The sequence below is a fragment of the Sus scrofa genome, chromosome 1 (genome assembly GCF_000003025.6).
Source record: "Sus scrofa isolate TJ Tabasco breed Duroc chromosome 1, Sscrofa11.1, whole genome shotgun sequence".
Classification (NCBI taxonomy): Eukaryota; Metazoa; Chordata; class Mammalia; order Artiodactyla; family Suidae; genus Sus; species Sus scrofa.
In genome coordinates, this window is record NC_010443.5 from 44168161 (window position 1) to 44194386 (window position 26226).

At 40.1% G+C, this 26226-nt stretch overlaps 1 protein-coding gene across 1 annotated transcript in view; it reads right to left on the bottom strand.

Moving 5' to 3' along the window:
• NUS1 (NUS1 dehydrodolichyl diphosphate synthase subunit) overlaps positions 1 to 18064 on the bottom strand; it is a 29454-nt gene extending 11390 nt beyond the window's left edge. Inside the window, exons 1-3 of the mRNA XM_001928072.7 lie at positions 17435 to 18064; positions 2812 to 2937; positions 1360 to 1509 (exon numbers count right to left, since the gene is read on the bottom strand). Of these exons, the coding sequence (XP_001928107.4) occupies positions 1360 to 1509; positions 2812 to 2937; positions 17435 to 17849 (691 nt within the window). The 5' untranslated portion in view covers positions 17850 to 18064. The remainder of the gene's footprint in view (positions 1 to 1359; positions 1510 to 2811; positions 2938 to 17434) is intronic.

The following is a 26226-nucleotide window of genomic DNA, read 5'->3' on the forward strand; positions in this document are numbered from 1 at the left end:
TTTCTTGGGCCACTCCCGTGGTATATGGAGGTTCCCAGGCTAGCGGTGGAATCAGAGCTATAGCTGCCAGCCTACAACAGAGCCACAGCAATGCAGGATTCGAGCCGAGTCTGCGACCTACACTACAGACCACGGCAACGCCAGATCATTAACCCACTGAGCAAGGGCAGGGATCAAACCCGCAACCTCATGGTTCCTAGTCGGATTCATTAACTACTGCGCCACAAGGAGAACAGATGAATGCAACCTCTTTTTTTTTTTTTTTTTTTTTTTGCTTTTTGCCATTTCTTGGACCGCTCCTGCAGCATATGGAGGTTCCCATGCTTGGGGTCGAATCGGAGCTGTAGTTTCCGGCCTATGCCACAGCCACAGCGACACGGGATCTGAGCCACGTCTGCAATCTACACCACAGCTCAGGGCAATGCCGGATCCTTAACCTACTGAGTAAGGCCAGGGATCGAACTCGCAACTTCATGGTTCCTAGTCGGATTCGTTAACCACTGAGCCATGACGGGAACTCGAGGGACTGTGCTCTTTAACCGACATGTATCAAAGCAAAAGAAACAAAGACAGGAGAGTTATATAAATGACTGAGCTGGAAAATGGATGATTAATAAGGTAAATGAATAATTTATGTGAACGAATGAAATATAGAGGTCTGAAACTGTAGGGCTATAGAAGCTATCAATGGAAACGAATTTGTTAGAAATACTGTCTTTCTTCAAAACGATCAGTGATAATGCTAGTAGTAAGCAGAAGGACCATAAAGTTAAGGCAAAAAGTTCCTAGGGGGACTCTAGAGAGAATAAGCAAAATAAAGGCTTTTATAAACAACTGAAGAAAAATAAAATATGTTATATCTGGTATAACATGACCCATATAGTGGTACTATTGTTGTAACACAATGGAAGACTAAAAAGTCACAGATGACAGTAGTATTATATTCTTGGGATTGCTTCCTAAATACCTATTAAGGTCAAACCTAATTTCAAACTTAATAAAGAGTTCAAACTAAAAAAAGGAATGCTGTATGTCAATTACATCTCACTAAAACTATAAAAAAAAAATAAGTTTTTTTTAATAAGGGAGGAGGAAGCAGGAGTTTTATTTTTAAGAATATTCACCACTCTCCCCAAAATCCTTTTAGGTGCTCTCCTTTACCAATAATTCCTTGTGCAAGTGAACTGCCTACAAATTTATCTCAAAACTTTCACATATGGGTCTCTTAACTACAGAAACATAACAGGCATAATGACAACAACAACAAAATCAGGCTTTATGGTGTGAATGAAACTTAGATATTCTCCTTCATACTGTACCCTTGTGGGACAGACCTAAAAACAAACATACATGACTTACTAAGCAAACTGTCTAACATATCTACATCCAAATCTGTGGATTTCTTTTGCTGCTGGGCTACTAACTGGCAAAAGTCTTGAGCAGCTCTCACAATATCTGCTTTTCCGTCTTCTGGGGACAGCACCTTCACTGCCGACTGGCAATTTAAAACTGGAGGAAGAAACAAACAAGGTATTAAAATAAGATACCCTCGTCCAGATACATGTCAAAATCAGTTTCAAAAAATACTCAATTCAGACTAAAATAAAGGTACAGTTCTTATAGTAAATAAGAATAGTTTGAGCCCTTCAATTTTAGTTATCACAACATACTTAGCTACTCTCTGCTGAAAGAAACCACATTAACATTTGTTTGTGTATTTACATATAGCCTTCTTTTCAAAATGACCATGTATCTGTGAAGAAATCCTCTAGAAAACAGAAATTTTAGTTACAGGGTAATGTACAATTTCCATTCACCTAAAATGCCAACAACAATTATAATGCAGTTAGCAATAACACAAGATAGAAGACAAAAATGAAGACTAGAAAAAAAATGTGCTTCAATGGCATATAAATTGTCTATGGTACACACATCCACCTTATCAAATTCTGATTCTATGGAGATATTTTACAATTGATAGGATGCTAGGAAACTGATAGCAATGCCAGATTCTTATCTATAGACATGCAATGCTTTTGTCTGGCAGAGATTCAATTATGTTCATCCCATAGAAAAACAAGTTTTGCCTCTATTTACATATTTATTTCAATATTTCTCATCTATATATGTCCATTCTTTGGATTCTGTTTGAACTGGTTATAAAATCTACCTGGTTCCTGGTTGTTTAAGAGTTAAATAGTTGCCACAAGCTGTGGTGTAGGTCACAGATGCAACTGGGATCTGATGTTGCTGTTGCTGTGCTGTGGCTGGCAGCTACAGCTCCAATTCAACCCCTAGCCTGGGAACTTCCATATGCCGCAGATGTGGCCCCCAAAAAACAACAAAAAAAAGTTAAATAAAATCTTTAAACTTGTGTTTACTTTTTAGTATCTATGAAAGTCATGATTTTATCTTTTTATGCAAATTATCTTTTAACAAGATGAAGAAAGGAAAATCTGAATCTGATGATTAAAGATGACGACAACACTGGTAGTTCCCACTGTGGCACAGTGAAAATGAATCTGACTAGTATTCATGAGGATGCAGGTTTGATCCCTGGCCTCACTCAGTGGGTCAGGGATCTAGCGTTGCTGTGGCTGTGGCATCAGCCGGCAGCTGTAGCTCCAATTTGACCCCTACCCTAGGAACTTCCACATGCCCTGGGTGCAGCCCTAAAAAGCAAAAAAAAAAAAGATGATAATAACAACAAAGACTAACAGAGCAAAACAAATAAATGAGTAGCAGAATTTGCCTTGAAACCCAAAATATATCTGCATTATGTCAGATATTCAACTTTATACTCATGCTTACCTTGATCATCTTTATCATTACTATTCGAAAACTCTGGTGAGTATTTGGAACAATCTAAGCCCAGAAGTTCCTGCTGCTGTTTTAAAATTTCATCCATCAATCTTGAATTGTTTCTTTTGAAAATACCTTAAAAAGGAAAAAATGGTGAATATCAACTAGGTTAATTTATTCTCCTCAATAGCTAATGGATGCTTATTGTGAAAACAACAAATTCCAAATGAAGCAGTGATGACTAATCCTAAACTACAATCTAAAAGGAAAACATGACAACAAAACTTTGTTATTACAAGAGTCTAGCTTCAGGCTAAAGCCAAAAAAAAAAAAAAAAAAAAAAAAAAAAAAAAAGAAAAAAAGGCAAAAAAAAAAAAAAAAAAAAAAAAAAAAAAAACAAGAGTCTAGCTTCAGGCTAAAGCCAAAAAACAGACAAGGATAACATCTATGTGTTAATATGAGCATGAGAGAGAAAATTTTTTTTTTCTTTTTAGGGCCACACCTGCAGCATATGGAAGTTCCTGGGCTAGGAGCTGAATCACAGCTGCAGCTGCCAGCCTACACAACAGCCACAGAAACATGGGACCCAAGTCTGAAACCTATACCACAGCCCACAGCAATGCAGGACCCTTAACTCACTGAGCGAAGCCCGGGATTGACCCTACATCCTCATGGATACCACTCAGGTTCTTAACCTGCTGAACAGTGATGGGAACTCTGAGAGAAATTTTAAGAGACCATTTACTTGACATCTTTATTTACAGATTAAAAAACTGAGACACAAGTGTAAGACAAGACTCCTAAAGGACCTGTATAGGAAGTTGTAAACTGCAGAAGTGGCCCAAAGCCTCTGTCTTCCTTTCTTCCAGTCTAATGTAATTTCCTTACAGATTTACTCTGTGCACACAACACTATTACCTCAACTTGATGTTATCTTTTATGGTAAGAAGAAATAATACGATTTAATAAAAAGCAGAGAAGAGATAAAAGAATTGAAACCAAAATTTAGTAAATTCAAATAAAGCATGAAAATATACTACATAAAACTGTTTTTGATCCTCCAACCATACACAGAATAGTTAAAACTTTAACTACTATCATATCACTGAGAAAGATGAAGGACCTATGTGACATACATTTAATATGAAGCTAAGCTCTAATTAAAACAATCCAGCTATTTTCAGAGAAGCCAGCTTTCTAGTGGCCATTGCCTTTTTGACCTTTAATCAAGTGTGCCTTCTCTGAACTCTCGGTCAGATCTGCCTTTTAAAACAGTTCAAAGATTACCTGGGAGAGAGAACATAATAAATATACGTAAAATAGTACAGAATCTGCTGAATCTGCCATATACATATATAGTGTCAACTTGGTTGTGTATGTGTGATAGCAGTACAAATATAAAAGCAGTCTTCTCTGGTAGGGAAAAGCTTTGTAAAACAAGTAAGACTTTGAAGTTCCCCTGTGGCACAGCAGGTTAAGGACTGGGTGTTGTTGTGGTGGTGGCAACTTCCGCAGAGGTTCATTCCTGACCTAAGAGCCAGGAATGCCATGGGTGTGGCCAGAAAAACAAAAACAAAGAAGCAAACATAAAACAAGACTTAAGCTGAGCTGACCTTAGAAAGTTAGAAGAAAATAGAGAAGATAGAAGGTGAAAATGCTTAAGAAAAAAGACAATGAATTCTCAAAAGTCAGAGAAACTGGTACAAATGATTTGATAAAAGAGATAAGGGGAGTTCCTGTTGTGGTGTGGAAACAAATCCGACTAGTATCTACGAGGATTCAGGTTCCAGCCCTGGCCTCGCTCAGTGGGTTAAGGATCTGGCATTGCTGTTAGCCATGGTGTAGGTCGCAGACACAGCTTGGATCCTGAGTTGCTCTTGGCTGTGGCATAGGCTGGCAGCTGCAGCTCCAATTCGACCCCTAGCCTGGGAAGTTCCATGTTCCACAGGTGTGCCCCTAAAAAGAAAAAGAAAAAAAAAAAAAGAAAGAAAAAGATAGGCCTAATTTTATTCCCTTTTGCCTACCCAGTGGGTAACGGGAAATTTCTGAGCAATGTGGAAATTTTTATCTTTAGGAAAACCAACCTGCCAACAATACAGATAAGGCCAGGCAACAAACTACTACAGTCGTCCACACATAATTTGATAAAGCAATGGGAAAAAACTCACTACAAAGGAAGAGCTGAGAGAATAAAGAACAAGATTTGATTAGAGGCAAACACAGAAAATTCCACAGCTTTAATCCTGGCTAACAGAAAATAACATTTTTTTAAAGTAGGGAAATTCTACAAAGAGTTAAGGTTTGAAGGAAGAGACAAGTTTAGTTTTAGACAGCTGATGATAAAATATTTAAGTGGGGGTTATTGTAAAAGCAATTAAAAGACACGTGGAAATGAGGCCACATAAGCACCATGTGGGGAGGGCTCTAACCCTAACTGTTTTGCTTACCAGAGGCTACCACAGTCCCTGGCACAAAACAGACACTCAATAAATAAATGTCTACAGAAAGACAATGACAGGTCAGAGACCAACAGGGGGATTAGGAAAGGACACTTTTAGGTAAGTGACATTTCATCCAGCTCGTGAAGAATTAAGAGATTTTACAGGTGTGGGGCTGAAAAGGTAACATCACAAAAGACAGAGAATCCTCAAGGTAAGAGCCACACACAAACAAATGATAAATAAGATCTCCAAAGGCAAAGAAGAGCAGAGGGCTAAGGGTGGGCCAATCATAGATTGGAAATATTAAAGTGAACATTTTGTAATGCCCATATCCAGAGTAAGACTAAAAAAATATATATATATACATATATATATATGTATATATATATATATACACACATATATATACACTCTCAAATAAAAGAAAAAAGGAAAGTGATTAATATTGGAAGCTATCTGAACAACAATGTTTGGAATAGTAATAGCTGTGTAGTAATATAAATATGTAGGGTATAATAGCTATCCTCAAGTCAATCATAACATTCATACATATGATACAAAAACATACAGCCCTCTTTCTGTCCATGTGCTCCTCCTTCTCTGATTCTAGTCACTCACAGGACTTTAAAACCACTCAAGGCCAGGGTAAGATAAACGAGGCAAAACGGAGGGGGATGATTACAAAAAAAAAAAACCAGTAATTAAGATTAATAATAACTTGATGTAATATCTTTAAGGACTTAAAAATTAATGCAAAACATCCATGAGGAACAAAACAGCATCAACATTTGCTTCCTAACATTTTGAGTTCATTCAAATATCTAATCCTACCTTGAATTTCTATAAGCATCTGAAAAGGAACCAACCTAAAGCTTGGCAGCTTATCTCTTAAAGCTAGCTCTCAAAATGCTATATTACATCATGTATAAAACAAAACAAAACAAAACAGCACTTAAGGGAAAAGCCCAGAAAAAAACAGACATTAAGAGAACAGTAAGTATATGGTTGACAAGACAATAGGTGATTTAAAATCATAACTGTTGTAAAGGTTTCCATAATTAAAAAACAAAACATAGCCCTTCTTTTTGTTCTATTTCTAATAAAGGCATCACTACCTGCCCAGTCACCTAGGCATCCTCTCTACTCTCCAACATTATTACCACCACCCTCAATGCCCTATTCGATGCTAAACCCTTTACTCTTCTACAGCAATGTTTCCTGTACCCATTTCCTTTTGTCCATTGTCCCCACTGTTTCAAGCAATAGTTGTCGTCTTTATAGTATTACAACTACCTTCTAATGGGTCTTCCTGCCCCTTCTACGATGTATCACTAGATTAACTACCAGACTGGTCTTCTCTGGGTACATCCTGGCAGAATCCAACTTTAATACCTTTAGTGGCTTCCAAAATGATTAATGTATTAAGACCAAACTGCTTAGATCAGCGTTAACACTTTAGCCCATACTTCCACACTTGGTAGGTATAACACATGTTTATGAAATAAACAAATCTATCAATTTCTCTATACTCTATGCTTAGCAAATCAGATTACCTTACATTGCCCCCCCAAACACATCAAGTGACTCCAACCTTCAACTTTTGTTACTTCCCCAAGCCCACACCTGTAAAATTCTAATTCTTTACAGGCCAGCTGAAATGTCACTTACCTTCAAGAAGCCTTTCTGAATCCCCCAGCCAGATATACCCAATTCCTCCTCTGGCTCACCTCACTCCCTCCAAATACACACCCTGTTCAAACTCCTTATTAAACCAGTATTTTACTTTTTATTAGGTATAGTTAATTCCTTCACTCCCAACGAACAGTAATCTTACTTATGAACTTAGGTCTTACTCATCACTTTCCCCCAAGGCACCTTCCACCCTGCATAAGTTCAATGTTTATTTAGTAAACTGACTTATCAGTGCACAAAATGCCACTCAACAACAACAAGACCTAAATGGACACGTCACTGAATGGAATTTTTAAGAAGTTTCCAGGAACCTTTCACAATAAAAGGAGACACTTCCTTACTGCACACAAGTAGAAATTCTGTTTAAAAGGAAAAATGTTATACAGAGGCACCATTACAAAGTACCTTTCATGAAGAAGACTTTCATAAAGTTATTTTAAACTGAACCTTTGTCTTGGCTGATTTGGATGAAGAGACAAAATTTAAAAGTATCGTTTCTGAGTTCTCTTGTGGCACAGCAGGTTAAGGATTCAGTGTTGTCACCAATACCTGATACCTCACAGCCTGACCCCCATCTAGAAATCTCATTATACTATACGGTACTTATCTCACTCATAAACAGTATTCTCAGCCTACCATTTTCAAGATTCAAAGCCTACAATACACATTTCACATGATACACAAAAAATGCAACAAGATACAATAATGTCTTTGACTGAGAGGCAATTTCCTCTACACAATATCATGATATATATGGAGAGTCTTTTTCTCATATCATAAATTCATCTTGTTTACCTTCAAAGAATGTAAACTAATGCCAAAACAATGTAAGCAAAGAAACTATAGGGAGTTCCCGTCGTGGCGCAGTGGTTAACGAATCTGACTAGGAACCATGAGGTTGCGGGTTCGATCCCTGGCCTTGCTCAGTGGGTTAAGGATCTCACGTAGCCGTGAGCTGTGGTGCAGGTCAAAGACGAGGCTCGGATCCCACGTTGCTGTGGCTCTGGTGTAGGGTGGCAGCTACAGCTCCGATTAGACCCCTAGCCTGGGAACCTCCCATGTGCTGCGGGAGCGGCCCAAGAAATGGCAAAAAGACCAAAAAAAAAAAAAAAAAAAAAAAAAAGAAACTATAACAAAAGACAGTGTATGCAGAAGGAAGCTGAGATTGCATTCACTTAGAAATAACTAATCTAAGGGAGAAAAATTAGCAAATATAATTATAAATTTGAATTATAAACTCCGATTAGACCCCAGCCTGGGAACCTCCATATGCCATGGGTGTGGCCCTAGAAAAAAGGCAAAAAGACAATAAATAAATAAATTTGAATTATAAATTTGAGAAAATTATATCATAATTTTTATATTATAGAATTATATAATAATGAACTTCAAGAATTATTTTACCCCATCCTTTTACAAATGAGGAAATAGACTCAGAAAGGTCAAGCAATTGTCCTCAGTCAAGTGTCTAAGACTTTAGAACGAAATCCAGGTCTCCTGGCTTCTAATTATCCAGTTCAAAAACTATTTGTAATGCTGATAAATGATGCTAAATCCACCTTACTATGAAATATTTAATTTCCTTCCCACAAAAGTTAAACTTCACAAAATAAAGCTGATCTTTTTACAAATGAGCAGAAATCTTTTGAAAAAAAAGATAGAAGGAACATAAGAAACACAAGGGCACACATACAGCATAAAACTCTAGGACATCCCAACTTTTAGAAGTGGAGCAAACAAGCCAGACATACAACTCAGAAGGAATAATGAGACAAGAAGAAATCTGACCATACGCGATATCATGGAAACCAGGAGAGAAAATATTTCAGAGAGTAGAATTAAATATGCCCTATCCACAAATTAGATTATATAATGTATTCGGTATATAAAGACCTTATTGGAGTCTTTATTAGTTAAAATGTTTTAGAATCACAAGTTTCAATATTCAATCTACCCTAACACTCAACTACATACACATTAACTGGGTAGTAATGCCATGATATAATACTTTTTTTAAATTAAGGGAACCAAGTAACAAGGAGTTTAATTAAATAGGTATTCAATCAGCAAATCTTATCTGTATCTCCTAAAAACTGCTTTTAAAATTTATATGAAATGAATAATCAACTGAGACAAAATACATGTTTAATAATTCTCCTTTTAATCCGAAATTCAAATTTTTAATGTTTATTCCTTCCCTTCTATACAAACAGATTTTTATTTCTTTAGTCTTTTTAGGGCCGCACCATGACATATGGAGGTTCCCAGGCTAGGGGTTGAATCGAAGCTACAGCTGCCGGCCTACACCACGGCCACAGCAACTCGGGATCCGAGCCATGTCTGTGACCTACACCCCAGCTCACAGCAACACTGGATCCTTAACCCACTGAGAGAGGCCAGGGATCAAACCTGTGTCCTCATGGATATTAGTCGCTAAGCTATGATGGGAACTCCAGAAACAGATTTTTAAATATCTAATAAGTATTCACAAGAGAAAGAAAAAGAAGACAAATGAGATACACGCTGAACCAATCTCTTCTGTTGCAAAGCATCTCACCAGCTAAAGCACTAAAGTAATACTTTTTTATAAATAAATGCCCAATATTCAAAATACTCTACTTTCCTTCTTTTTAAACTAGACGCCTAAATAAGTTACCTAGCGGTTATCCTCATAGATACTATTAGAGGCAATTATGATACTATTAGAGGCAATTTTCAAAGAACACATATACTTATGGAACAATTATTTTTTAGAAAAATCTACCAATAAAATTTTATATGACTGAAGTAGTCATAACAAAATAAATCTTAAAAGCCATTAAACAATTTATAACAGAGAGAGCCCCAGGACACCTCACAGATCAACACTTACACTGGAATGAGCATGTTGTAGCAAAGGATGGTGTGGTGGTGGCCCAGCATAATGGGTCATGTGCTAGGTTTTGAGTCCCAGCTCTTCAGCAGGAGAGATGTGTAAAACGAACAAGCCATGTGGGCTTTCTTAGCCTCTGGCTGCACATTTTTTAAAATGAGATTATCTGCACAGATTCTGCTTACCTGACAGGGAAATACAAAGCAGAAGTGCCATAAAATTAAATTTAGTTGGTTAAAAAATTAAAGTGTGTCCAATGACTCCCAGGGTAAACATTTATATTAGTGTATTAGTGGTGTGAAGAAATTTTCTCTTTGCCTTTACATATCTTTTACAAATTATTTCTATCACCTATAGATAAGTACCACTTTACCAAGGCTATAGGATAACCCAACATAATCAGGAATAGTACTAAAAGTGACCATACTGTGCTTACATTCTCTTATAAATGGAAGTTAGTATAGCATTATGGTTAAATACAAAAGCTTTGAAATAAAATCTGGTTCAAATTCTAGACCTGCCCCTTACTATATATTATATGGGTTCTTGGCTTTCTAAGTCTCAGTTTCTTGCCTAGTAAAAAGTACTAGGATTTAATGCACTTCCTTGCATACCATCTGGCACACAGTAAAAGTAACAGAGAATAGAGAGTTCCCAACATGGCTCAGTAGTGAACGAACCCAACTAGTATCCATGACTGTGCGGGATTGATCCCTGGCCTCATTCAGTGGGCTGGGGATCTGGCATCGCCGTGAGCTATGGTGTAGGTCCCAGACGCAGCTTGGATCCCACATTGCCATGGCTGTGGTGTAGGCCAGCAGCTGTGGGTCTGATTCGACACCTACTTTGGGAACTTCCATATGCCTCAGATGCAGCCCTAAAAAGCAAAAAAAAAAAAAAAAAAAAAAAAAGGTAACAAAGAATAACTATTACTATTAACTAAAGCTTTGTTTTCATACATAAATCCAATACTATGGTTAAATACACGGGTACTCAGCGAATGAGGTCATTTCAAAAGCAGGATACAGCTTTTTCAAAGACACAGCAAAACTGGGGGTGGAACAGTGAAGTGAGGTTACCTAAAAGGTGAGAGTAAGAATCGGTATAAAAGGATCTGCGATTAGCCCTTTGGTAGAAAAAGGAGAGGACATCCCAGGATTTAAAATAAATGAGAAATTTTGTACTGTATTTGAAATGTACTATACAAAGGTGAAGATTAGAAACAGAATGTTTCTGGAGTTTCCACTGTGGCTCAGTGGGTTAAGGACCTGAAGTAGTCTCTGAGAGGATGTGGGTTCAATTCCTGGCCCTGCTCAGTGTGTTAAGGACCTGGTGTTGCCACAAGCTGCAGTGAATGTTGCCGACGTGGCTCAGATCTGGCATTGCTGTGGCTGTGGCACAGGCCGGCAGCTGCAGCTCTGATTCAACTCCTAGCCTGAGAACTTCCATATGCTGTGGATGCAGCCCTAAAAAGGAAAAAAAATTAGAAAGAATCAATGATAGTCTTCTGCTAGGTAAACAGCCATTTGCTAAGAAAAGGAGAAGAGGAAACACCAGGAGGGAACATCAAGTAACCTCATATGGATGCAACAAAAGGTATATAAAATAATGAGAAACAGACTGGGAAGGCTGGGAGTACACTGGGCAGATCTTTTTAATGCTAGTGTGAGAAATCTGTACCCAAAAACCATTTAAGACACCTAGTACAGATTTATGACTACAGAAAAAAACAAGAAAGAGAAGAAAACAAGAGAATTCTTTTGTCTTGTTGCAAAAACCTCACATAGAAGGCAATGTCTTATTCTGGATCACTCCAATTTATAGTAAGTAACATTAAGACAACCCTCCCCTCCAAGATTATACTCATTGTGAAAAGGAACATGAAAGATGAATGAATAATTTGATGTAATAAAAGTAGTAGGCTCTCCTTTCATTTGTGTTAGGTCAAACTTTAATGTACAAATGTACCATGTAAGTAGCTTAACAAAAATAGAGATCTCATGTCCCACTCCCCTAATTTGGCCTAATCCATAATTGTGTTGAATATGAATTTTTTTAATAAACACCCCCAAAGACTCATTAACAGATGGTACAGAGACCATATTTTGAAAAATACTGCCCTATATAGCAAGGTTCCCAGAATGGCACCGATACAGCTGGGCAACATGAACACGTTCTACCACTGAAGATAACAAAACATATCCAGCTAACCTGGATCCAGGCATACTTCAAGTGAGACCCAGGCAAGCACAGCACCCTGAAGCTATAGCGCCAAAAGCCCCAAACTCCTTACCAGCCCAATTACAGTTGTTTCTTAGACTATAATAATGTAGACAAAATAGCCAAATCTCCATATGAGAATTCTGAGCTCAAAAAAAAATTTTTTTTTGGGGGGGAGTCTTTTTAGGGCCACAGGTGCAACACATGGACGTTCCCAGGCTAGGAGTTGAATCAGAGCTGTAGCTACTGGCCTGCACAACCACAGCAATGCAGGATCCGAGCCACGCTTGCGACCTATAACCACAGCTCACAGCAACGCTGGATCCTTACTTAACCCACTGAGCAAGGCCAGGGATCAAAACTACATCTTCATGGATACTAGTCAGATTCGTTTCTGCTGAGCCACGACAGGAACTCCTCAAGAAATTCTTGAGAGGAGTTCCTACGATGGCTCAGCAGGTTAAGAATCCAGCATAGGATCCACGAGGATGTGGGTTCAATCCCTGGCTTCACTCAGTGGGTTAAGGATCTGGAATTGCAGCAAGCTGTGGCACAGGCCACGGATGTGGCTCAGACATGGCATTGCCACAGTTATGATGTAGCCAGCCGCTGCAGCTCCAATTCAACACCTAACCAGGTAACTTCCATGTGCCACAAATGCGGCTATTAAAAAAAAAAAAAAAAAAAAAAAAAAAAAAAAAGTAATTCCTGAGAAAATAATTCCATTGTCTAACAGAGGAAAGAATTACTGGCAGAAATTCTCGATTTTTCTTTTTTTGTCTTTTTAGGGTGGCACCCATGGCATATGGAGGCTCCCAGGCTAGGGGTTGAATCAGAGCTGTAGCTGCCGGCCTACAACACAGCCACATCAACGCCAGATCCAAGCAGGCTAGGGGTCGAATGGGAGCTGTAGCTGCCGGCCTATACCACAGCCACAGCAACACCAGATCCAAGCAGCGTCTGTGATCTACACCACAGCTCAGGGCAACACGGGATCCCCAACCCAATGATTGAGGCCAGGAATTGAACCCACGTCTTCATGGATACTAGTCAGGTTCATTAACTGCTGAGCCATGAAGGGAACTCCCAGAAATTTTTGATTCTAGTCAAGAAATATTGCAGGTAAACGAAAATTAAAAAGATCACTTTGGAGTTCCCGTCGTGGCGCAGTGGTTAACGAATCCGACTAGGAACCATGAGCTTGCGGGTTCGATCCCTGGCCTTGCTCAGTGGGTTAACGATCCGGCGTTGCCGTGAGCTGTGGTGTAGGTTGCAGACGCGGCTCGGATCACGAGTTGCTGTGGCTCTGGCGTAGGCCGGTGGCTACAGCTCCGATTCAACCCCTAGCCTGGGAACCTCCATATGCTGCGGGAGCGGCCCAAGAAATAGCAACAACAACAACAACAACAAAAAGACAAAAAAGACAAAAAAAATAAAATAAAATAAAAAAATAAAAAGATCACTTTGCTGGCAGAGTCAAACCAAAGTAAACATCAATGGATGTTTTAGTCTAAGTATTAAATATAATCTAGATCCAACTATAATTAGAATGAATATGGATTTAAATGCAAATCTGGGGGTGAAGGGGTACAAGACAGGGAAAAATGTAAGGTGGTACAGCAGCTCATCTCCAACATGGCTGCCTGTACTTTCTCAGGCCAAGAGAATACAGCAGAAGTAACACTGCATGATTTCCTAAGCTTTGGCCTTTGAAGAAGTCTTGGGAACTTGGGGACTGTAAAAGAAGTGCAACTACTCCAGGGCCACTATTAAATGAGAAGACTAGCCAGCCATGTGAAGTCACGGGACCAAACTGTCCCCATCTACTCCAGCCACCACAAATCAGGAATTAAATGCATGGTGAGAAATCTTTATGTCCCAGCTACTACTAACTATAATCCTTATGACTAGAACTGACACCAACTGCCCCTGAATTGGTGGGCACATAAATGGTTATTTTAAAACACTATGCTTTAGGGAGTTCCCGTCGTGGCGCAGTGGTTAACGAATCCGACTAGGAACCACGAGGTTGCGGGTTCGGTCCCTGCCCTTGCTCAGTGGGTTAACGATCCGGCGTTGCCGTGAGCTGCGGTGTAGGTTGCAGATGCGGCTCGGATCCCGCGTTGCTGTGGCTCTGGCGTAGGCCAGCGGCTACAGCTCCGATAAGACCCCTAGCCTGGGAACCTCCATATGCCGCGGGAGCGGCCCAAGAAATGGCAAAAAGACAAAAAAAAAAAAAAAAAAACAAACAAAAAAAAACCACTATGCTTTAGGGTGGGCCACAAGGCAAGAGATAACCAGAACAGTTGCCTAAGCCTCATCCTACCTCATTTCTCAACTTTCCATTACGTAATTACCTATTATATTTACTTACACCAACACACTACTCAGGGCTACTATTCAAACTATTCTAATAGGAACGCTTGAACAACAGCATTGGGCAATTTCCCATTCTCTCTGTCACAGGAGCGCACGTGCACACACACACACACGTGCACACACACACACACACACACACACACACACACAGAAACCTATACTATTTATGTTAATCCAATTTCTACCTATTTTTGCAAAGCCACTTTCTTCTTTACTATGGACATATGAGGACAACTCTGCTCCTCAGGGATTTTTCTTTCTCTCCTTAAATAAATTTTTAGTAGCCATCCCTAACTTGAGCATAAACTCCTAACTTGAGTGCAATTTTTTGTACTTCTTGGTATCCCAGTGCTTCGTATTACAATAGGTACTCAATAAATGTGGCATTTAAGAGTATGTCAACAAGGGTTTTAAAATAAGTTAAATATTTACATAGAAATAGGCTTAAGTGAAAGTTTGGGAAAACTGAATATAGCTTAAGTATCTACAGTTCCCCTGAAAAAGGAAAATTTCTCTCACATCCACAGGGCTTGCTCCCTCATCTCTTTCAAGTTGATCCTCAGAAGTCACTGATGCTTTCTTTGGCAACTCTACTTAAAACTTCACCCCGGGAGTTCCGTTCGTGGCTCAGGGAAAATGAATCTGACTAGCATCCATGAGGATGCATGTTCAATCCCTGGCCTTGCTCAGTGAGTTAAGAATCTGGCGTTGCCCTGAGCTATGATGTAGGCCACAGACGTAGCTTCAATCCCTAGTTGCTGTGGCTGTGGTGTAGGCTGGCAGCTACAGCCCTGATTCGACCCCTAGCCTGGGAACCTCTACATGTTACAACTGTGGCCCTAAAAAGACCAAAAAATAAATAAAATAAAATTCACCCCTACTCCACCACTGATTTTCAAAATTCCTCTCCCATTCTCCTGCTTTATTTTTCCTCATTGCATTCTGGTCTAATACATTTTAGTCATTTATAATATTTGTCAGATTTCCACTAAAATGTAAGTTCCATGAGCACAGAATTTTTTCTTTTTCACTGCTGCACCCTCATGCCTGGAACAGTATCTGATACTTAATAGATGCCCAATTATCAACAGTAAAACAAATGCATCAACCAATCAAAACCAAGAATCAGTAAATTGAAAGACTCTTATTTCAAACAAGGAAATTAAAAATCCCTTAGCCCTTACAAAAAGAATTAAAATTGCTTTTACAGTAGAACACAAAATGCTGTGAACCTGCACCGATAATGTTCCCTAAAACTCCTTTCGGTTATCACTCAATATCTGATTAGCTTGACTTCTTCCTTTTCATTACCAATCATTTTTCTTTTTGTGCTATGACATAGGATATTTCTGAATCACATCAGCAATTCAGGAACAAGAGTTAGAGGAACAAGAAAGTGTGGCAATATTATAATCTGTGTTAGGAGGCACAGTCACCAAGTGAAACTATATTTATCTATTCATTTTCCTTCCCTACCAAAAGGTTAAAAAAATCACCACCGGGACATAACTGATTCACTTAAAAGTCAATTCACCACACTACTCAATGGCTTTAATTAATTCCCATTTCTGCTTCGCTTATTTCCCCCCCCAGACAGTATTTCTTAAGCAAAGATTGTGTCACCTCTTAACAGTCTTGTGATTTCTACTGGTCTGTCAAGTTCTTTGTCAAGTTTCATAAAAGGTCAGCCCCTGAGTGTATTTACTTTACCTTACAAGGTAAATTATCACTTGATGATGACAGGCTACTTAGTCATCATATTCCTTGCTGGCTGCAAGGAAGGTGAAAAGTCAACCAAAGATTACTCTAATACCCTCTAAGAATTACTATCTGACCTCAATCTAACCTAACAAAACCTCACACTTACACCTGCCTATCTGACAAAGATTTAAAGATTAAAAACCAAATTGCAAAGCACACCAGTAACTTATTGAACAAAAACTAAAACATTAGTTTTCCTTCTTTCATACCAATACTCCTAAATCACTCTTCCCTCTTAGGAATTTCCAGTGCTTTCAGGATTTAACTGAAACCCAAGCTAACATTCAGAGCCTTCCCCAGCCTTATCTCCTACTCATTCTTTCAATGTCTGGCTTAAATCTCCTCTCCTCTCCATTAACTTCTCAAGTTCCTCCATTCAGAATTTCTCTTCCCCCTTCTCACAGCAGTTACTCACTCCTAACATTTATTACTGAGCATGCCACTCATGTGAGTGTGTGTCTACTCCCCACAAGTCTAGAGTCCTTGGAATTAAATGTAAGAATCTCAAGCAGATGCCAAGCACTGTGGTTTAGATTTGTAGCTTCCCCATAAATGTTGAATTTTTGTAGCTGCAGAAATTCCCTATGGTGAAAATTTTCTCAACTAAAACTTATGGGAGGACAATTACTGTGTCAAGTACTGCCTTGGCCACTAGAGATCGAGGATCCCACATCATCCCAGACCTCTGATGACAGAAAGTGACCACTTTCCTTTCTTCTTATCCAGTCTCCCACGTACTTTTCATAAGCCCACTTCAAATGCCACCTGTCCCCAACCACTGAGCTTAGACATAAATCCTCCTCAGCTTGCTGTGATTTACCAACAGTGCCTTGAGCTTCTCTGAAGAACCACATCGGTGTAACAAAAAGCTAAAACTGAGGAAAAGCACAGACTGGCTAAAATTTCAATCCTATTACTACCTTTCTAACTTTGGTCAAATCAGTGAGTTCTGTTGATTTCGGCTCCCTCAGTTGTGAAACAAGGGTATACAAACATTACCCACCTTCTTGAGACGTTATAACGAATAAGAAATATTTTTAAATACACAGAAAGCGACTGAAAGCGAATCAGGGACTTAATAGGTGTGCAATTAAGCCTATTTCCCTTCCTCGAAAGCGCTAGCACCCTAATTTGCCCTTAAGAGTTTCGGAACAGGTAAACTCGCGGAGCCGGGAGAACTGCGGTGAACGGCGCGCCCCAAGTACACCTGCGGGAGGTGCGGTCCCTGTGGCCACAGACGCCCCGGCATCGCCACTCCAGGCCTCACCTTGGTGGTCGTAGACGCTAATGTAAGAGATGCCCACGGCCATACACCACACCACGAGGCTTGCGATGTCCGAGAAGCTGGGCTCCTGCTCCTCCTCGGTGATCACCAGGCCCATGTGCACAGGCAGCTTCTCCAGAGAACGGCAGTCCGCGCGCCAGCGTAGTCGTGGGTGGGCGGCGGCCGAGGCCGACCCCCCTCGTGGATGCCGGTGGTGACGGCGGTTCCGGCCGACAGCCGGGGGCTTGCGGAGCGTGAAGCCGAGCGGCGCTAGGACCGCGGCGGAGGCGGCGCGACAGCAACGCCGCCAGATCCAGTTCCAGGTGCCGAACCGAACGCGGAGCCAGGAGGTGAGCGTGCGGTGCAGGCAGAGCAGAGCGTGCAGCACCCGCCACACCAACTCGTACAGCCCCGTCATACTCTCGTGGCGCCCGGGCGTCCTCCCTTCTCCCTCCCACACCCGCGGCGCGACCGCTTTTTATCCGGCCCTGCGGCCGGCGCGGGCCATTGCTCCGCGTTCCCCGCCCCCCGCAGCCGAACCCCTTTCTACTGCCAACACCTCATCTCGCCCCCGCCGCCATCTTCCTCCTACCTCGGCAGCCCCGCCCCAGCTAGTACATGGACAGTTCTGATTGGTCGGCGTGGAACTCTGACGCGGCCTCTAGGTCGGAGGATGTGGCCTAGCCTGACGACTGGAGGGAGGGCGTGCGCCTGCGAACTAGATGGGCGGAGGACGGACAGCGCCCCCTACAAGTGTGGAGGGTGAGGAGCAGGATCCCACCCTCCCCCTCCCGAGCGGGTCTTCTTAGTTGGACTGGGTGTTGGGTCCTGGGAGTCTTATTATACTGTCTGTTCTCGCAGACTCGCCAGAAACGGGAAACGGCTCCCATGGAGTGAAAATGGCTCAGATGGATTGGAAATTTTAAATGCCGGAAAGAACCTGAGGGTAAAAAAGTAGCCCTCAGTAAGTGTTGGTGCTGGAGGTCAACCACGGTTTCCAAAAGGAAATGTATGCTGAGGCAAAAAAGTGTGTCCTGTAGAGAGGTCTTTGGTCAAACCTTTTAGCTGAGGCTAATTCTTCCAAGAATGGCAATGAGGATATTGTTCCTGAATTAAAGGTAATCTTCCTGAAACACTGCTTTCTGCCCACGCCATTCCTCGCCAAATGGTATCCTTACAGGCTATTCATTGCTTAGTACTTAAAAGAGAGCTCCATCGCCTGCCACTCCAGTCACTCCAGTCATTTCATTCATTCATTCATTCATTCATTCATTCAGCGATTGTAACTACCAGCTCGATTGACCTCAGCCACCATCTCTGTTTGATGTAAAGTGTGGTATCATCGTTTTTACACAGCCAATCTGGAGTTCCTGTCCTGGCACAGTGGAAATGAATCAGAGTAGGAACAATGAGGTTTCGGGTTCTGTCCTTGGCCTCGCTCAGTAGGTTAAGGATCTGGCGTTGCTGTGGCTGTGGCATAGACCGGCAGTTGTAGCTCGGATTGGACCCCTAGCCTGGGAGCTTCCGCATGCCACAGGTGCGGCCCTAAAAAGCAAAAAGAAAGAAAGAAAGAAAGAAATTAGGCTACATACTCCACAGACACCCCTGCCCCCGCGTGCGCGCCCATCCCCAGCTGACAACTTGCCACATTTCTCTGATGTTCTCTCTCTTTTTTTTTTTTTGTCTTTTTGCCTTTTGGGGGCCACTCCCGAGGCATATGGAGGTTCCCAGGCTAGGGGTCCAATCGGAGCTGTAGCTGCCAGCCTACGCCAGAGCCACAGCAACGCGGGATCCAAGCCGCGTCTGAAACCTACACCACAGCTCACGGCAATGCTGGATCCTTACCACTGAGCAAGACCTCAACCTCATGGTTCCTAGTCGGATTCGTTAACCCCTGAGACACGACGGGAACTCCGGGAAGAGAAGGAAGCCCACTTCTCTTCTTTGGCATCTAGTAGGCTAGGAATGACAATGCCCAGGGGTTGCTCCCATTTCTGCCTGGAATTCTGCACTGAGAAGGAGGCAGATTCATTCATTGCCTTTTATTGTCAACCACAATTCTGGGACAATAAAAGGAAAACTGCACTATGGTGTCCTGATATATGTATATACATTCAATCCAAAGAAGTTTATGAACTTCTTTCTTTTCTGAATGATTTCTTATTTTGTTATTCCCCCCTCCTCCAAAAAAAGGAATAAAATGTGGCACTTTTAGGAGCTTTAAGGTTTCGGAATACAAATTTTGGATTTCTTAAACATATCTAAACTCCTCGAATTCCATGAACAGAAAAATGCAGAAAGAATTCCACAGCCTCAGAAAGATATTAAGTCCCAAACATGATGGGAATAGTGTTTGATTTCTTTTCAGTTTACAAAAATATTTTAAAGTTAACTTAATCTTTACAACCAAGCATATGACCTGTGTAGGTCAGATGGAACTATCTCAGTTTTACAGAAAAGAAAACTGTTAGGTTAATGTGTAAGTGTCTGGACTCTAAGGAAGAGCCTTTCAGCTAACTCATCCTTACTCCTTTCCCTGTATCCTTCTCTATAGTGTGGAAATGGTACCTTTTGAGGTGATGCTATTCCAGTCCTCATTTGATTGTTGTAAGGACTAGGGCAATAGTGTACACAAAGTGTTTAGCGTAATGTCTGGTCAGTAGAGAGCTCAGTAATTTAATCTACTGCAGAAAAATGAGACAATTTCGGGTTTTTTCCTACAAAGTACATTATCATTTACTACATTTCTCATTATCAACAATCGTAATCTTGTGGTTAAACTAATACAAATAGCCCTTAAAATGGATCATTTTCTCATTAAAAGGTAAAAGCCTCACTAAGTAAAAATACAGAGGCCTGGTCTAAGTTTAGCTGCTGGATCTTGAAGCATAAAGAATGACAATATTAAGGAAAAAAATGTTGGAGTTCCTACTGTGGATCAGCAGGTTGAGGACCAGACATTGTCTCTGTGAGGATACGGGATCAATCCCCGGCCTTGCTTAGTGGGTTAAGGATTGGGTGTTGCAGCAAGCTGTGGCATAGATCGCAGATGTGGCTCAGATCCAGCGTTGCTGTGGCCATGGCATAGACCGTAGCTGCAGCTCTGATTTGACCCCTAGCCTGGAAACTTCCATATGCCACAGGTGCAGCCTTAAAAAAAGAAAATTAGGGAGTTCCCGTCGTGGCGCAGGGGTTAACAAATCTGACTAGGAGACATGAGGCTGTGGGTTCGATCCCTGACCTTGCTGAGTGAGTTAAGGATCCAGCGTTGCTGTGAGCTGTGGTGTAGGTCACAGACATGGCTGGGATCCCACATTGCTGTGGCCACTGGCGTAGGCCAGTGGCTACAACTCCAATTGGACCCCTAGCCTGGGAACCTCCATATGCCGCAGGAAGCAGCCCTAGAAAAAAGACAAAAAAAAAAAAAAAATTAGATCAAGGGTCAACAAACCATGGCCATGTTCCAAATCTGTCCCCTTTCCTGTTTATTCTATTTATTTTTTTAAAAATGGACTTCATTTTTGAGAGCAGTTTTAATTTTACAGCAAAATAGATCAGAGAGTACCAAGGGGCCCCATATACTGTTATTCGTTTGAATTTGTCTACACAGAAGGTAAAAAAAAAAAAACTCCAATAAACTCCATTCTTTCTGGCATTCCAGATATATAATACTTCATTAACCTTCAATTACAGATGCTTTATTTCCAATAGGATGTGTTTGATCATGGATTTTTCAGATGTGCATTGTTTAATTTCCAAACATTTTGGTGCATTTAACTATTGATTTCTAGCTTAATTACAGTGTCCAAAAAACATATTATGACTAATTTCCATTATTGTTATATTTTCTTGCCCAACATGTAGTCCATCTTGGTAAATGTGCTACGTGAACTTGAAAAGCACAGGAATGTAAAATTTGACCTGAGGCTCAACCCTGCTTCCCCAGTCCCCTCCCTATGTTCCCTTGCAGGCCTTGCCCTAACATGCCTCCCGCATGGCTACTTCAGTCTCAGCATCTGCTTTTAGAGGACTAAGACTAACACAAAGCCATTTACTCCCTACTGCCTTTTGTGCAGTTGTTGCAATATATTTATTTGCACATATGTTTTAAGTCCCACAAGACATCATATTTTGTCTTTATTGTTAAGGCTGTTGTTCTTAGAGCACATTGTAGGTTCACAAGGTTCACAGCGAACTTGAGAGGAAGGTACAGAGCTTTCCCATTTGCCTCCACACAGGTATAGCCTTCTCCATTACAACATCCCCCACCAGACTAATACATTTGTTACAAATGATAAACATACGTTATCACCCAGAGTCCATAGTTTACATTACAATTCGTTCTTGGTATTTTGCTTTCTATGGGTTTGGGCAAATGGATAATGATTTGTACCCATCATTATGGTATCATACAGAGTATTTTCACTGCCTTAAAAGATCCTCTGTGCTTCTCCTGTATATCCTTCCCACCCAATCCCAACTCCTAGCAATTGCTGATCTTTTTACTGTCTCTATAGTTTTGCTCTTTTCAGAATTGTCCTATAGTTGGAATCATACCATATGTAGCTTTCTCAGGTTGGCTTCTTTACCTAGTAACATATATTTAAGGTTCCTCCATGTTGTTCATGGCTTGATAATTCATTTCTTTTTAGTGCTATTATTTCACTGTCCATATGTACTACAATTTATCCAATCACTTACTGAAAAACATCTTATTTGCTTCAAGTTTGGGCAATTATGAAAGAGTTACTAATGGTAATGATTAGTTTGTTCTCTATCTCTGTGAGTCTGTTTCTGTTTCATAATTAAGTTATTTGTGTCATATTATAGATTACACATATAAGTGATATCACAAGGTATTGTCTTTATCTTTCTGACTTACTTCATTTAGTATGATAATCTCTAGGTCCATCCATGTTGCTGCAAATGGCATTATTTCATTCTTTTTTAATCAAGTAATGTTCGATTGCATATATGTACCACATTTTCTTTATCCTTTCATCTGTCAGTGGACATTTACATTGTTTCTGTGTCCTTTTGCACCACATCCTTGCCAGCATTTGGTGTGTTCCAGATTTTGGCCATAATAGGTGTGTAGTGGTATCTCATTGTTTTAGTTTGCATTTCCCTGATGCTACATTGTGTGGAGCATCTTCTCATATGTTTATTTGCTATCTGCCTATCTTGCCTGGTGTGGTATCTGTTAAAGTCTTTGGCCCATTTTAAAGTAGATCGTTTGTTTTCTTGTTGAGATTTAAAAGTTTTTTGGGACTTCCCGTGTGGCTCACAACATAACTACTCAGCGTTACTTCTACAGTGGCTGTGGCTGGACCCCTAGCCTGAGAACCTCCATATGCTGCAGGTGCGGCCACTTGTTTAAAAAAAAATAAAAATTAAAAAAAAATAAAAGTTTTTTGCATGTGTGGATTTGACAAAATCCAACACCAAATTCTGATAAAAATCCTTCAGACACTGGGCATAGAGGAAACCTAGTTCAACATAATAAAGGCCATGTATGACAAACCCACAGCTAACGTCATTCTCAATGGTGAAAAGCTGATAGAATTCCCACTGAGATTAGGAACAAGACAAGGATGTCTGCTCTCACCACTACTCTTCAACATAGTTTTGGAAGTCCTAGCCACAGCAATCAGAGAAGTAAAAGAAATAAAAGGAATCCAAACTGGAAAGGAAGAAGTAAAATTATCACTATTTGCAGATGACATGATCCTATACCTAGAGAATCCTAACGATGCAACCAGAAAACTGTCAGAGCTCATCAATGAATTTGGTAAAGTCACAGGATACAAAATTAATACACAGAAATTGATGGCATTTCTATACACTAACAATGAAAGATCAGAAAGAGAAATTAGGAAACCAATCCCGTTTACCATCACCTCCAAAAGAATAAAATACCTAGGAGTAAAGCTACCTAAAGAGACAAAAGAACTGTACTCTGAAAACTATAAGACACTGATGAAAGAAATCAAAGATGACACAAATAGATGGAAAGACATACCATACTCTTGGATTGGAAGAGTTAATATTATCAAAATGACTATACTACCCAGGCAATCTACAGAGTCAGTGCAATCCCTATCAAAGTACTAAGGAAGGACATTTGTCACAGAACTTGAATAAAATATTTTAAAGTTTGGCTGAAAGCACAAAAGACCCAAAATAGCCAAAGAAAAAATCCTGAAAAAGAAAAATGGAGCTGGAGGAATCAGGCTCCCTGACTTCACACTATACTACAAAGCTACAGTCATCAAAACCATATGGTGCTGGCACAAAGACAGAAATATAGATTAGTGGAACAGGATAGAAAGCCCAGAATTAAACCCATGCACCTACAGTCAACTCATCTATGACAAAGGAGGCAAGAATATACAATGGAGAAAAGACAGCCCCTTCAATAAGTGTTGCTGGGGAAACAGGACAACCACATGGAAAAGAAGGAAATTAGAACACTCCCTAACACCATACACAAAAATAAGCTCAACTTTGATTAAAGACCTAGATATAAGGCCAGACACTATCAAACTCTTAGAGGAAAACATAGACCAAACACTCTCTGACATAAACAACAGCAACATCTTCTCAGATCCACCTCTTAGAGTCATGACTGTAAAAACAAAAATAAACAGATGGGACCTAATCAAACTTCAAAGTTTCTACACAGCAAAGGAAACCCTAAACAAAACAAAAAGATAACCCACAGAATGGGAGAAAATCTTTGCAAATGAATTGACTGACAAGGGATTAATTTCCAAAATTTGTAAACACCTTCTGCAGCTCCATACCAAAAAAACCAAATAACCCCATCAAAAAATGGGCAGAAGATCTAAACAGACAGTTCTCCAAAGAAGACATACAGATGGCCAAAAAACACATGAAAAAATGTTCAACATCACTCATCATTAGAGAAATGCAAATCAAAACCACTATGAGGTACCACCTTACACCTGCCAGAATGGCCATCATCCAAAAGTCTACAAACAATAAGTGCTGGAGAGGGTGTGGAGAAAAAGGAACCCTAGTACACTGTTGGTGGGATTGTAAATTGGTGCAACCACTGTGGAAAACAGGATGGAGATTCCTCAGAAAACTCAACATAGAACTACCATTTGATCCAGCAATCCCACTGCTGGGCATCTATCCAGAGAAAACCATGACTTGAAAAGACACATGTACTCCAATGTTCATTGCAGCACTATATACAATAGTCAAGACATGGAAACAACCTAAATGTCCATTGACAGAGGAGTGGCTAAAGAAGACGTGGTACGTATACACAATGGAATATTACTCAGCCATTAAAAGGAAAGAAATAATGGCACTTTTAGCAACATGGATGGACCTAGAAATTATCATGTTAAGTGAAGTCAGTCAGACAATGAGACATAAACATCAACTGCTATCACGTACATGTGGAATCTGAAAAAAGGACACAATGAACTTTTTTCCAGAACAGATACTGACTCACAGACTTTGAAAAACTTATGGTTTCCAAATGAGATATGTTGGGGGTTAGGGAGATGCACTGAGGGTTTGGGATGGAAATGCTGTAAAATTTGGTTGCGATGATTGTTGTACACCTATAAATGTAACCAAATTCATTAAGTAATTAAAAAAATAAAATAGAATTTCTTTGCATACTTTGAATAATCATCCTTTAGCAGATAGGTCTATTGTAAATATTTTCCTCCAGTCTGTGGCTTGTCTCCTCATTCTCTTAACACTATCTCTTAGGAGCAGAAATTTTTAATGTTATCAAGTTCAGCTTACCAATTACTTCTTTCATGGATTATGTGTTGGTGGTGCATTTATTTAAAAAGGCATTTCCATACCAAGGTCAACTATGTTTTCTTTTTTTAATTTATTTTTTATTTTTTATTTTCTTTTTTTTTAGGGCCGCACCTGTGGCATGTGGAGGTTCCCAGGCTAGGGACTGAATCTCAGCTGCAGTCACTGGCCTACGCCACAGCCACAGTAACACCAGATCTGAGCTTCGTCTGTGACCTACATCACAGCTCATGGCAATGCCAGATCCTATAACCCACTGAATGAGGCCACAGATCAAACCTGCATCCTCATGAATGCTAGTCAGATTTGTTTCTGCTGAGCATGATGGGAACTCCCTCAGCTTTGTTTTCTCTGATATTGTATTCTAGGAGTTTCATCATTTTGTATTTTACATTTAGATTTGTGATATACTTTAAGTTAATTTTGTGTGCGGTCTGTTTATAAATTCAAATTTTGCTGTTGTTTCATCACCATTTGTTAAGACTGTCTTTTCTTCATTGTATTTCTGTCCTCCTTTGTCAAAGATTGATCAACCATATGGATTTATATTTGGGTTCCCTATTTTGTTCCATTGTTCTATTTGTCTATTCTTTCAAGACTACTACGCTGTTGTGATTACTCTGCCTTTATAGCCATAAATTTGGGTAGCATCAATCCTTCAGTTTTGTTCTTCTCCTTTAATATTTAGGTGGTTATTCTTGGTCTTTCACTTCTTCATATAAACCTTAGAATTATTAAATATGTATTTGGAGGTCATACATATTATATATATATGTGGTATCTAGGTTTCCAGATGAGGAATTGAACCCGGGGCCATAGAGGTGAAAGTGCCAGGTCCTAACCACTAGACCACCAGCGAACTCCCTGTATATATATTTTGATATCCAAAAGTTGACTTGCTGGGACCTTGATTGGAATTACATTGAATCTATAGGTCAAGTTGGGACAAAGAACATCCTAACAATATTGACTCTTTCTGTACGTGA